The sequence below is a fragment of the Amphiura filiformis genome, chromosome 7 (genome assembly GCF_039555335.1).
Source record: "Amphiura filiformis chromosome 7, Afil_fr2py, whole genome shotgun sequence".
NCBI lineage: Eukaryota > Metazoa > Echinodermata > Ophiuroidea > Amphilepidida > Amphiuridae > Amphiura > Amphiura filiformis.
The window spans coordinates 36243328-36255068 of NC_092634.1; the positions used below are offsets into that span (position 1 = coordinate 36243328).

The window sequence follows — 11741 nt, forward strand, 5'->3', positions numbered from 1 at the left end:
TAATTTATATAGGCCTAGGCCCGTCAGTAGGCCTAAAATTACAGATTCATGTAACTGCCTTTGTCTTGAATTCAGCTTTCGGCTGAACCACTCGCAGGCTATGTTAGCACATCTATGACAATGACAAAATCTGAATTCGAATGATATTTACGATCATCCGGACGAGCAAATCACTGTGTGAATGGGCCTAATACCAGAACTTATTTGGGTTGCACAAATGGCGCATTGATTTAGTGGTGTGCGCCCTTTGGGCAATCCGTCTCCCAAAACAAAGGGGCGGTGACTGGGAGGGGAAGCTCTAGGGGATTGGGAATGCAGGGTTGGTATGTGCTGTGGGCAGGGGGCGGCCACATTAATGACCCCCATTTTTCAAGTCACTCTCACCAAATGATCCCGCTTTTGTGTTTTACTTAACTCCCTCTCACCCAATCATTTTCCTGTCACCAAAAGAAGCCCCCTGTTTGTTTGTTTGTTTTTTTGTCAAAAGAACTTTGGGCATATTTCTAAAAATCTTTTACCAAATGACCCCATTTTTTTTCTAAATAATTTCAAATTTTGATGACTTGAAAATTCTGTATCAAAATTTGTCAACTTTTATATTTTGACATGACTTGACCTGGCAAAATATTTCCCAGTCTCACTGAAAGAACAACTGTTTGGGCAAAATTTCCCATCTCATGGAAAGACCACCTTTTTTTTTTTTTTTTGGGGGTGGGGGCTTCTCAGTCCCTCGATTCGATTACATTGAGGCTTACCATTAAAACAATTTGTCTCCAAATTTTGAATTGCACTTGCTGCAGTAGTTTTGATATGAGCAGAAACATTTATAACAATGCCCGTAGGATAGTAATATACTAAAAATCACTACGTTTTTGTTCACACCATTTAAAAAAACAAATCTCTGGCATTAAATTTCACTGGGGTAATGAGAGAAGTATGAGCTTTCTTCTTATATCAAAATCTGAGTTTCGATGAAAAAACATATGGGATGAGGCTGTTGATCCAGTCACAAATCAAGTTTGTATTTTGGAGACATTGAAACAAATTTATGACACAAATTTATGTATTTTTTTAAAAATGTTATTTTCTTTAAAAAAAAGCAAAATTGAGTGATCAATAATACATTAAATAACACAGACCATACAGTACTCAAAATATACAGAATATTGAGCGGCTTTGAGAGTGGTGCAGCAAAATATTGCACCATTCACAAAGTGACAATTTCATATTTTGCGCAATTTATTATTTTATAACCCCTTTTAAGCCATTCAACATTCATTTAATTAAATTACATTGAATATAGGTTCTCAGGCTTACTCTATGAATTTTTTAAAGCTGAAATACAGGCCTGAAAAAAAAAATTATTTCCTGCATGAAGATAAACATTTCCAAAAAGATGTGAATATTTCTCTACGCAATTCCCTACATAGCAACATGTAGACTATATACTCTGTCATTTGACATACAGATACATTGGGCATTCCATTTAAAATCCACTCCATACACCCCATGTGGAAGATTTTAATGCCATTCTAATTCCAGTCTGGAATTTTTTGTTAAATTACAGTTGAAACTTGTTAAAATTGATAAAATCCAGTTGAATTTTACATAATTTGGTCTCAAAAACTAAAATTATGTTTACAGCGATCCTCCAAAATCTTCCTCATCTTTTCCATATTTTATGGATGAAAATGGTTTGATCCGTTATTGTTTACACTTTTGAATTTGGTTGGTATTCCTAAGTCTTCCTCAATGCAGGTGCGGATTTCAAATCAGCCCATCTCAGTCACCAGTGTCAAGACTCAAATTGACTCGTGCTTACACCCGGAGGTGGGGGCACTTTACACAAATGACTATAATGTACATGTGTGCTCACCGGAAAAAGCTTGTTTTGGGACTGCACAGCACCGAAAGAAGCCTGAATTTCACACAAATAGGTTTGTTGATCATTTCAGCTCTAAAAGACCCCTAAATTGCTCATTCCTCACATTTCTGTTTATTTTCAGGTGATTTTCAACCAGAAGGCACAGAAAAACCCTTGATTTTGACCGTGCTCAGTTCAGAAAGACCCCCTTTTACTGGTATGTCATCAGCTTCCAAAGACCCACCATCTCCAAATTTCAAAAATATTGATGAAAAACTGAAGAGAACAAGCCAATATTTGGTAAGGTTGTTGCTAAGCAGTCCAGTACACATCTTGTAGGCTAATTGGAGTTTAGACAAACTTAGCCCATCAGTAGTCTCAAGTAGTGGCCGGTTTGTCTTGTGAGTGACTATGCCAGTGTTTAGCCCACTAGCAATAACAACTTGGGCAGATCGTATATGCATTGGTACACATGCAATTATATCATACAATCTTGTTCATATAGCTGTGACCTATGCAAATTCTACTGCAGTTTCAGAGTTGTTTATTCCAGTTTTTGTCATTTTCAGTATGAACTTGACTCGCGCTGCTATACTGGTAATGTTTTCGATAAGGTTGTCTTCGCTGCTGATGAAAAGATTTTGGTGAAAAATTTCAGTCCTGTTTGTCCTCCTGGGATGTAGCTTACGATGTACCTGTAACAAGATAATAAAATTTTAGCATTTTGTGATATCTATCTTGACATTAAATTTCTTCTGTTTAAATTAACTTGTGTAGTTCTATTTATGGTTATTATATAGCTTAAAATTTCATGTGGTTTTTGTGCAGGTTCTTCGCTACGATTTGACAAGTGCCCATCATTTTAACCAAAACTGCCTGACCCTATATAAAAATAAATAAATAAATGTAGATTTTTATATAGCGCTTTATGCCGTAAACAGCCTCAAAGCGCTTTACATTTATTCCGCCGTCATTAGATTATGCCAGAACCACGTTTGCAGCCTACAAATGGCGCAGGGTTCATCAGTACAACGACTGTGACTAACCCTAACAGCTTCCCATTGCACCTGGGTGGGGTGAGGCAAGTGAGGTAAAGCGCCTTTCCCAAGGGCGCAACACGGTGGTGGGACGGGGACTTGAACCCACGTACGTCGAGCAAGCTCTCAGATTATGAGTCCAAGGCCGTAACCACTGAGCCACCGTGACCCTGAAAACATTAATTAGGACACCTGCCCATCTCCTATGGGTTCAGTCAGTTCAAAAAACTATTACTATAGCCTTGATTTATTAATCTGGTCTTGTTTTGAGTTCACAGAACTTATTCAAGCATTATTTGCAGTATTTAGCATATGTCACAGGTATTACTTTGATCTGTCTCAGAATTATTTTTAGAAATTAGCATATGTCACAGGTATTAATTTGACCTGTCCCAGGAGCAAACTGAGTGTCCAAAATGATGGGTTTGATGGGTGCCTAGCTAACACCCTGTTTTCATGCCTTCCTCTCATACAACCACTGCATATAAATATACCACAGGTATGCATTAAACACAATCATATGGCTGACGTTGTCCATACATTATAGGCGAATGTGAAAAAAGTTGTGGCTATTGTACCACTTTTAATAATTTCTGTTTGCCGAGTTCAGGTTTTGGTTCCAGTATATTTTTCTTAACTTCTGTGTATCATAAATCAGTTCAATTCAAAACAAAATTGAATCTCATTATTTTGATTTTGTAAGTGAATACTGATGCTCTTTTGTCCCCAGCTTTTGTCCTGTTTCATAATGGGTTTTTTAAGGTATGACGGTGACTATATCCTTCCATACTAGTTTAAATTCCATCAGTGGCGGCGCCAGGAATTTTTTTTTCAGGGGGGGGGGGTGGCATTGAGTGAATTTCAAGGGGGCAAAATCAACAAATGTTGCACAACATTACAGCAAAAAGGTGAAATTTACGTAATTTGGGTTTTTACTGGGGGGCAACAGGTAAGCGTTCTCACTGGGGGACATTTTCCCCCATGCCCCCTACCCCCCATGGCACTGCCACTGAATTCCATATTTTATGACGTCATAGATATATTGAGTAAGCACTTATCACAATGCCACTTGCCAAACTGGTACTGACTTACCAAAATAATGCAATTATCTGGAAGATTGCACAAACAATAGTGAGAATCATCACCTTTTTCTGGAAAGAATATGAAATGAAAGAACAATATATACAAGGTTAGTCTTGATTCATATTCATTTTAATATATTATTGAAAATTGTTTCTTGCAGGAACTTACATATGTGATGTGTCATGTCAAAAGGAGACACTTTTGAGCAGGACCGTAAATGGAGAAATAGCCAAAAATATGCCCGGGGGTGATTTTTCACAATTTGGGTTTGTTGCAAATTTGTGATGTTATTAATGTTAAAAATATTGTCTGATAAACGGGGTTTGGGAGCAAAATAACTCTGTATTTAAGATATCTATCTATCTATCTATACTACTAAAATAATAGCCGTTAGATGTGTGTGTGTCTGTCTGTGTGTCTGTCCGGCTATGCGTTTCGCCGCGCTTCGACGCATGGTTCCGATATTTTAGACATAGATGGGTACCGGGCGTGCGCTGTTTACCGGGTAGTTTTCAAGGTCATCGGAGGTCAAGGTCAAAGGTCAAAATTTGAAACTTTGTCCGATCGGGCCCGAACTTGGTGGGTGGCATCCTTGATACGAGGCGAATATATGCCCGAAATAAAATCGAGGTCGACCGAGGTCAAAGGTCATTGCAGAGGGGTCAAATTTCAAACTTTGTCCGATCGGGCTCAAACTTGGTGGGTCGAAACCTTCGTATGAGGGGAGCATGAAAAACATTATATGGAGGTCATCCGAGGTTAAAGGTCAAAGGTCATGGATTTCAAACTTTGTCCTATCGGGCTCAAACTTGGTGGGTGGAATCCTTGATATGAGGGGAATATATGTGCCAAACTAAATTGAGGTCAACCGAGGTCAAAGGTCATGTAGGGGCTAAATTTAAACTTTGCCCTATTGGGCTTAAACTTGATAGGTGGAATCCTTCGTATGAGGGGAGCATGAAAAAAATTACACCCGAGGTCATCCGAGGTCAAAGGTCATCTGGGGTCAAACAGTATTGCTATCATGCCAGTGCTCTCACAGCATCAGGGCTCTCACAGCTGCAGGTGCACTTTGACGCATCGCTCCAATATTTCAGACATAGATGGGTACCAGGCGGGCGCTATTTATCGGGTAGTTTTAAAGGTCATCCGAGGTCAAGGTCAAAGGTCATGAATTTCAAACTTTGTCCGATTGGGCCCAAACTTGGTAGGTGGAATCCTTGATACGAGGGGAATGTATGCCCACAATAAAATCGAGGTCAACCAAGGTCAAAGGTCATTATGGAGGGGTCAAATTTCAAACTTTGCACGATCGGGCTCAAACTTGGTGGGTGGAATCCTTCGTATGAGGGGAGCATGAAAAACACTATATGGAGGTCATTCGAGGTCAAAGGTCAAAGGTCATGGATTTCAAACTTTGTCCTATCGGGTTCAAACTTGGTGGGTGGAATCCTTCATACGAGGGGAATATATGCGCAAAACAAAATTGAGGTCAACCGAGGTCAAAGGTCATGTAGGGGCTAATTTAAACTTTGCCCTATTGGGCTTAAACTTGATAGGTGGAATAATTCGTATGACTGAGGGGAGCATGAAAAAAATTACACCGAGGTCATCCGAGTTCAAAGGTCATCTGGGGTCAAACAGTATCGCTATCATGCCAGTGCTCTCACAGCATCAGGGCTCTTACAGCCACAGGTGCACTAGTACTAATAAAATAATAAGCGGTCTCTGTCTGTCCGGGTTATGCGTTCCAAGGCCATGACGCATCGATCCGATATTTGGAACATGGGTAGGTGCCGGGAAAAGCATGTTGACCGTGTGGTTTTGAAGGTCATCGGAGGTCAAGGTCAAAGGTCAAATTTTCAAACTTTGTCCGATCGGGCCCAAACTTGGTGGGTGGGATCCTTGATAGGAGGGGAATATAATGCACGAAATAAAATCGAGGTCAACCGAGGTCAAAGGTCATTACGGAGGGGTCAAATTTCAAACTTTGTCCGATCGGGCTCAAACTTGGTGGGTCGAAACCTTCGTATGAGGGGAGCATGAAAAACATTGTATGGAGGTCATCCGAGGTCAAAGGTCATGGATTTCAAACTTTGTCCTATCGGGCTCAAACTTCGTGGGTGGGATCCTTGATATGAGGGGAATATATGCGCGAAACAAAATTGAGGTCAACCGAGGTCAAAGGTCATGTAGGGGCTAAATTTCAACTTTGCCCTATTTTGCTTAATCTTGATAGCTGTAAAAATACATGAAAAAAATTACACCGAGGTCATCCGAGGTCAAAGGTCATCTGGGGTCAAACAGTATCGCTATCATGCCAGTGCTCTCACAGCATCAGGGCTCTCACAGCTGCAGGTGCACTATCTATACTATAATAATCATAAGCGTTGTCTGTCCGTCTGTCTGTCCGGCTATGCGTTTCGCCGCGCTTCGCCGCATCGATCCGATATTTGGGACATGGGTAGGTGACGGGAAAAGCATGTTGACCGTGTGGTTTTGAAGGTCATCGGAGGTCAAGGTCAAAGGTCAAAATTTCAAACTTTGTCCGATCGGGCCCAGACTTGGTGGGTGGGATCCTTGATACGAGGGGAATATATGCGCGAAATAAAATCGAGGTCAACCGAGGTCAAAGGTCATTACGGAGGGGTCAAATTTCAAACTTGGTCAGATCGGGCTCAAACTTGGTGGGTCGAAACCTTCGTATGAGGGGAGCATGAAAACCATTATATGGAGGTCATCCGAGGTCAAAGGTCAAAGGTCATGGATTTCAAACTTTGTCCTATCGGGCTCAAACTTGGTGGGTGGAATCCTTGATACGAGGGGAATATATGCATAAAACAAAATTGAGGTCAAAGGTCATGTAGGGGCTAAATTTAATCTTTGCCCTATTGGGCTTAAACTTGATAGGTGGAATCCTTCGTATGAGGGGAGCATGCAAAAAATTACACCGAGGTCTTAGGTCATCAAACAGTATCGCTATCATGCCAGTGCTCTCACAGCATCAGGGCTCTGACAGCTGCAGGTGCACTAGTACTACTAAAATAATAGCCGTTAGATGTGTGTGTGTCTGTCTGTGTGTCTGTCCGGCTATGCGTTTCGCCACGCTTCGACGCATGGTTCCGATATTTCAGACATATATGGGTACCGGGCATGCGCTATTTACCAGGTAGTGTTCAAGGTCATCGGAGGTCAAGGTCAAAGGTCAAAATTTCAAACTTTGTCCGATCGGGCCCAAACTTGGTGGGTGGAATCCTTGATAGGAGGGGAATATAATGCGCGCAATAAAATCGAGGTCAACCGAGGTCAAAGGTCATTACAGGGGTCAAATTTCAAACTTTGTCCGATCGGGGTCAAACTTGGTGGGTCGAAACCTTTGTATGAGGGGAGCATGAAAAACATTATATGGAGGTCATCCGAGGTCAAAGGTCATGGATTTCAAACTTTGTCCTATCGGGCTCAAACTTGGTGGGTGGAATCCTCGATACGAGGGGAATATATATGTGCAAACAAAATTGAGGTCAACCAGTGCTCTCACAGCATCAGGGCTCTCACAGCTGCAGGTGCACTAGTCTATACTATAATAATCATAAGCTCTGTCTGTGTGTCTGTCTGTCCGGCTATGCGTTTCGCCGCGCTTCGACGCATTGTTCCGATATTTCAGACATGGATGGGTATCGGGCGTGCGCTGTTTACCGGTTAGTTTCGAAGGTCATCGGAGGTCAAGGTCAAAGGTCAAAATTTCAAACTTTGTCCGATCGGGCCCAAACTTGGTGGGTGGGATCCTTGATACGAGGGGAATATATGCGCGAAATAAAATTGAGGTTAACCAAGGTCAAAGGTCATTACGGAGGGGTCACATTTCAAACTTTGTCCGATCGGGCTCAAACTTGGTGGGTGGAATCCTTCAGTATGAGGGGAGCATGAAAAACATTATATGGAGGTCATCCGAGGTCAAAGGTCAAAGGTCATGGATTTCAAACTTTGTCCAATCGGGCTCAAACTTGGTGGGTGGAATCCTTGATACGAGGGGATATATGCGCGAAACAAAATTGAGGTCAACCGAGGTCAAAGGTCATGTAGGGGCTAAATTCAAACTTTGCCCTATTGGGCTTAAACTTGATAGGTGGAATCCTTTGTACGAGGGGAGCATGAAAAAAAATTACACCGAGGTCATCCAAGGTCAAAGGTCATCTGGGGTCAAACAGTATCGCTATCATGCCACTGCTCTCACAGCATCAGGGCTCCCACAGCTGCAGGTGCACTAGTACTAATAAAATAATAAGCGGTCTCTGTCTATCTGTCTGTCCGGCTATGCGTTTTGCCGTGCTTCGACGCATCGCGCTGAAATTTCGCATATAGATAGGTATCAGGAACAGCATGTTGGCCATGTGGTTTCGAAGGTCATCGGAGGTCAAGGTCAAAGGTCAAAATTTCAAACTTTGTCCGATTGGGCCCAAACTTGGTGGGTGGGATCCTTGATACGAGGGGAATATATGCCCGAAATAAAATCGAGGTCAAAGGTCATTACGGAGAGGTCAAATTTCAAACTTTGTCCGATCGGGCTCAAACTTGGCGGGTCGAAACCTTCGTATGAGGGGAGCATGAAAAACATTATATGGAGGTCATCCGAGGTCAAAGGTCAAAGGTCATGGATTTCAAACTTTGTCCTATCGGGTTCAAACGTGGTGGGTGCAATCCTTGATACGAGGGGAATATATGCGCAAAACAAAATTGAGGTCAACCGAGGTCAAAGGTCATGTAGGGGCTAAATTTTAACTTTGCCCTATTGGGCTTAAACTTGATAGGTCAAAGGTCATCTGGGGTCAAACAGTATCGCTATCATGCCAGTGCTCTCACAGCATCTGGGCTCTCACAGCCGCAGGTGCACTAGTAATGTAAAAACCTCAAAATTTATAACCTGCCCAAAAGTATCTCCTTTTGACATGATACGTCACATATATTATTTTCTTGATAAATTATAGGTATTTCTAATAATTTAGAATTTCCTTCTGTGAGACATTGCATTGTGGCACACACTAAATCATCATTATTGTCAATATATCATCATTCCACAGCTGTTAACAGACTTAAAAATGTTTAAGAAGTGTGAGCGAGTTTCATCCACAGAAGTACATCTGGCAGTATTAGTATTACATTCATTACGTACACGTCCTTCATTTCAACTTTAAATAATAACAAACTACATTGAACAGTATGTAAATTATATTTTGCAATTTAAAAGTTCACCAATACTTACAACCATAGCGAAATAAAGTGTAGCAAACATGGTTCCAAAATATATAGCAGTAAAAGGCAGGCGTTGTGATGAACAGAGATGTTTGACATGATGCCATGGTCCCCAGAGGAGAGAAAAACTGAAAGAGAGGAGTGGTAAATAGTAACAATTAGTCCAGAAAATTTGTTATCATCTTTGTATATATTTTATACCATTTTTCAATTCTCGTAAATGCAAATTACTGCAGTAGTATACAGGGCAACCATGGATGCAAAACAAATTATGAACTTATCATCATATGCAATTTTAGGTCTTTCTAGTTTGTTGCGTAAGTTTGGAATCACAGATCTTCTGCGTTTGACAAATCCGTGATTGACAAAATATACATACTTGTGCTTTAAATCACTGATTTATTTATATTTTTTTAAATATAACTACACATGTAGGAGAGCTCAATTTCTTCTTCTGACAGAAAGTTGCTACTGGTTAGAATGTAGCTTTTGACTCTCTGAATTGGAAGTGTGCAACCAAAGAAGACATTCTCATTTTCTCTGGTCCAACCACACAATAAAAAACACACAAAACAAAAACATCTTACCTACTAATTGTGAAAAGACTACCAAGTGAATAAAGCAGAGCAAATTTCCTGGCTCTCACTACAATGAAGGGTGCTATTGATAACGCCATAGCAAAACAGATGGCACCGGCTAGAAGACACATCATGAAACCAAGGATTCGCTGCCTCTTGGACTGAAACAATGTCAAGAAAAAAAACACAATTAAAATTTGATGTTTCTGCCCAGTACAGTAACCTTAATTGTTATGAATTTTCATCTACCCGAAGAAACATGATACCCCACCCCCCCCCCCCCCACATCTCATCGTGCATATATTAAAGGATTCCGATTGTGCGTTCGCGAGTTATGCATGATTTATATATGTGTATTACACTGCTCCATAGACAATGCGTTGTAATTTCGTTCTGGTGCACCAGAACGAAATTCAAATTTCACGATATCTTTGCTAAACGAATTAATCTGCAAGAAATATTTTGTACATAAACATCATGTACAATTGTACATGTAGCCAGAGGTTCAACGTTTCCAGTGATGTAAAAATCTCATAGAGTACCACGATGAAAAATTCTGCGCATGCATGGCTGCATGCATCCCAGGGTCTGCGATGACGCAATCACCCCAAGCCAAACCCAATCAAACAAATGCTCACGGAATTGCGGGCCTGGCAGCAATTAGCCGTGTAGCGCCCGGTCCGCGATCGTGTGGTTGGCTTCTGTGACTTTCATCGCGTTTATTAATGAGGTTATGAATAATGTAACAGACATATTAACTGTTGTTGGTTAAAATGTATTTAAGCTTACCAAAGAAGGACACAGTGGATCTTTCTGCGCTTCGTTGAACCATGCATTGCTTGGATCATTTTCTAAGGTTTCTCCCTCTGTTTTATCTTCTTTTTTCGAAAACCATGATGTCAACGACGAGTGTGAGCTAGATGTTGAAGTGTCAGCGTTTGAAGCACCTGAAGTTCCCGATAAATAAGATTTTAAATCGTTGCTAATGTTTGCCATAGCTGCCAAATTCAGAAGCTTCCCTGCTTCCACACGTGAAAATGTTGTTGTCATTTGGGTTGCCGGTCTGAAAAGGGTGGAAACACTCTCAAGTGGAAATCGCTTAGAAAGGAACCATAAAATCCATATGCCTGGAATAATAAGGAGGGGTCTTGCCGGGAGGGTCAGTCCCCGGGTATCAGGTTCACCATGCCTCACCCCACTCCAATGAGTAACAACTCCAAGGTATTTTAGCTAATGAGTTAATAATATATATTTTTTTCTTTTTTAGGACATGAAGGGGGGATATAAAAAAAATTAGACAAAAGCAAAACCCAACCCAGTTTAGGAGCTGTGCAATAATTATGAGCCCCGGGGGGTAAAATTTCCAAACGGCTCGCCAAAATCGCTTGCCCCCCCCTCTCGGCCCGCCAAAAATCGCTTGCCTCCCCCCCTTGTCCCGCCAAAATGCTTTGCCCCCCCTGTAGGTAGGCCTACATGCCAAATTTTTGGGATCCCAATTTGCAAACCTTTAATGGTTTATATACCTGTTGCTAGCGCAGCGAGTAGGAAAATTTCCGTAAGCCTTTTTAGAGCGTTTTATTTAAAAGGCGCCCCAAGAATGTGTGCCGAAAATCGCTTGCCCCGGCCCCCATTCGGCTCGCCAAACATTTACCCTCCCCAGGGCCCATAATTATTGCACAGCCCCTTAAAACGTTTTAAAATGTTTTGTGTTTGCTGGGCCCAGTAAACAGAAAACGCTTTCAACATCATTCGCAAAAGGTCTAAATCTCGGGTTTTGAAGGGTAGGCCTATATAGGCCCTAGGCCTAAATGTTTTCATAACATTAATTCAAAAACATTTTTTCATAAGCTTTAAAAGTTTAAATAGTTATTTCACCAATTTAAATCATGCAGGTTTAGCTATACTTATTCCATCATCAGCAATATATAA

The 11741-nt window shown here is 41.2% G+C and overlaps 1 protein-coding gene across 1 annotated transcript; it reads right to left on the reverse strand.

Annotated features, from left to right (window-relative positions):
• Nucleotides 1-1196: 1196 nt before the first annotated feature.
• On the reverse strand, nt 1197-10898 carry LOC140157082 (uncharacterized). Its single transcript, XM_072180147.1, has 5 exons — nt 10602-10898; nt 9822-9973; nt 9245-9362; nt 3994-4052; nt 1197-2559 (listed from the first exon to the last, which is right to left on the reverse strand). The coding sequence occupies exons 1-5, from the start codon at nt 10860-10862 to the stop codon at nt 2454-2456; spliced, it is 696 nt and encodes a 231-aa protein (XP_072036248.1). The 5' UTR covers nt 10863-10898; the 3' UTR covers nt 1197-2453.
• Nucleotides 10899-11741: the final 843 nt, after the last annotated feature.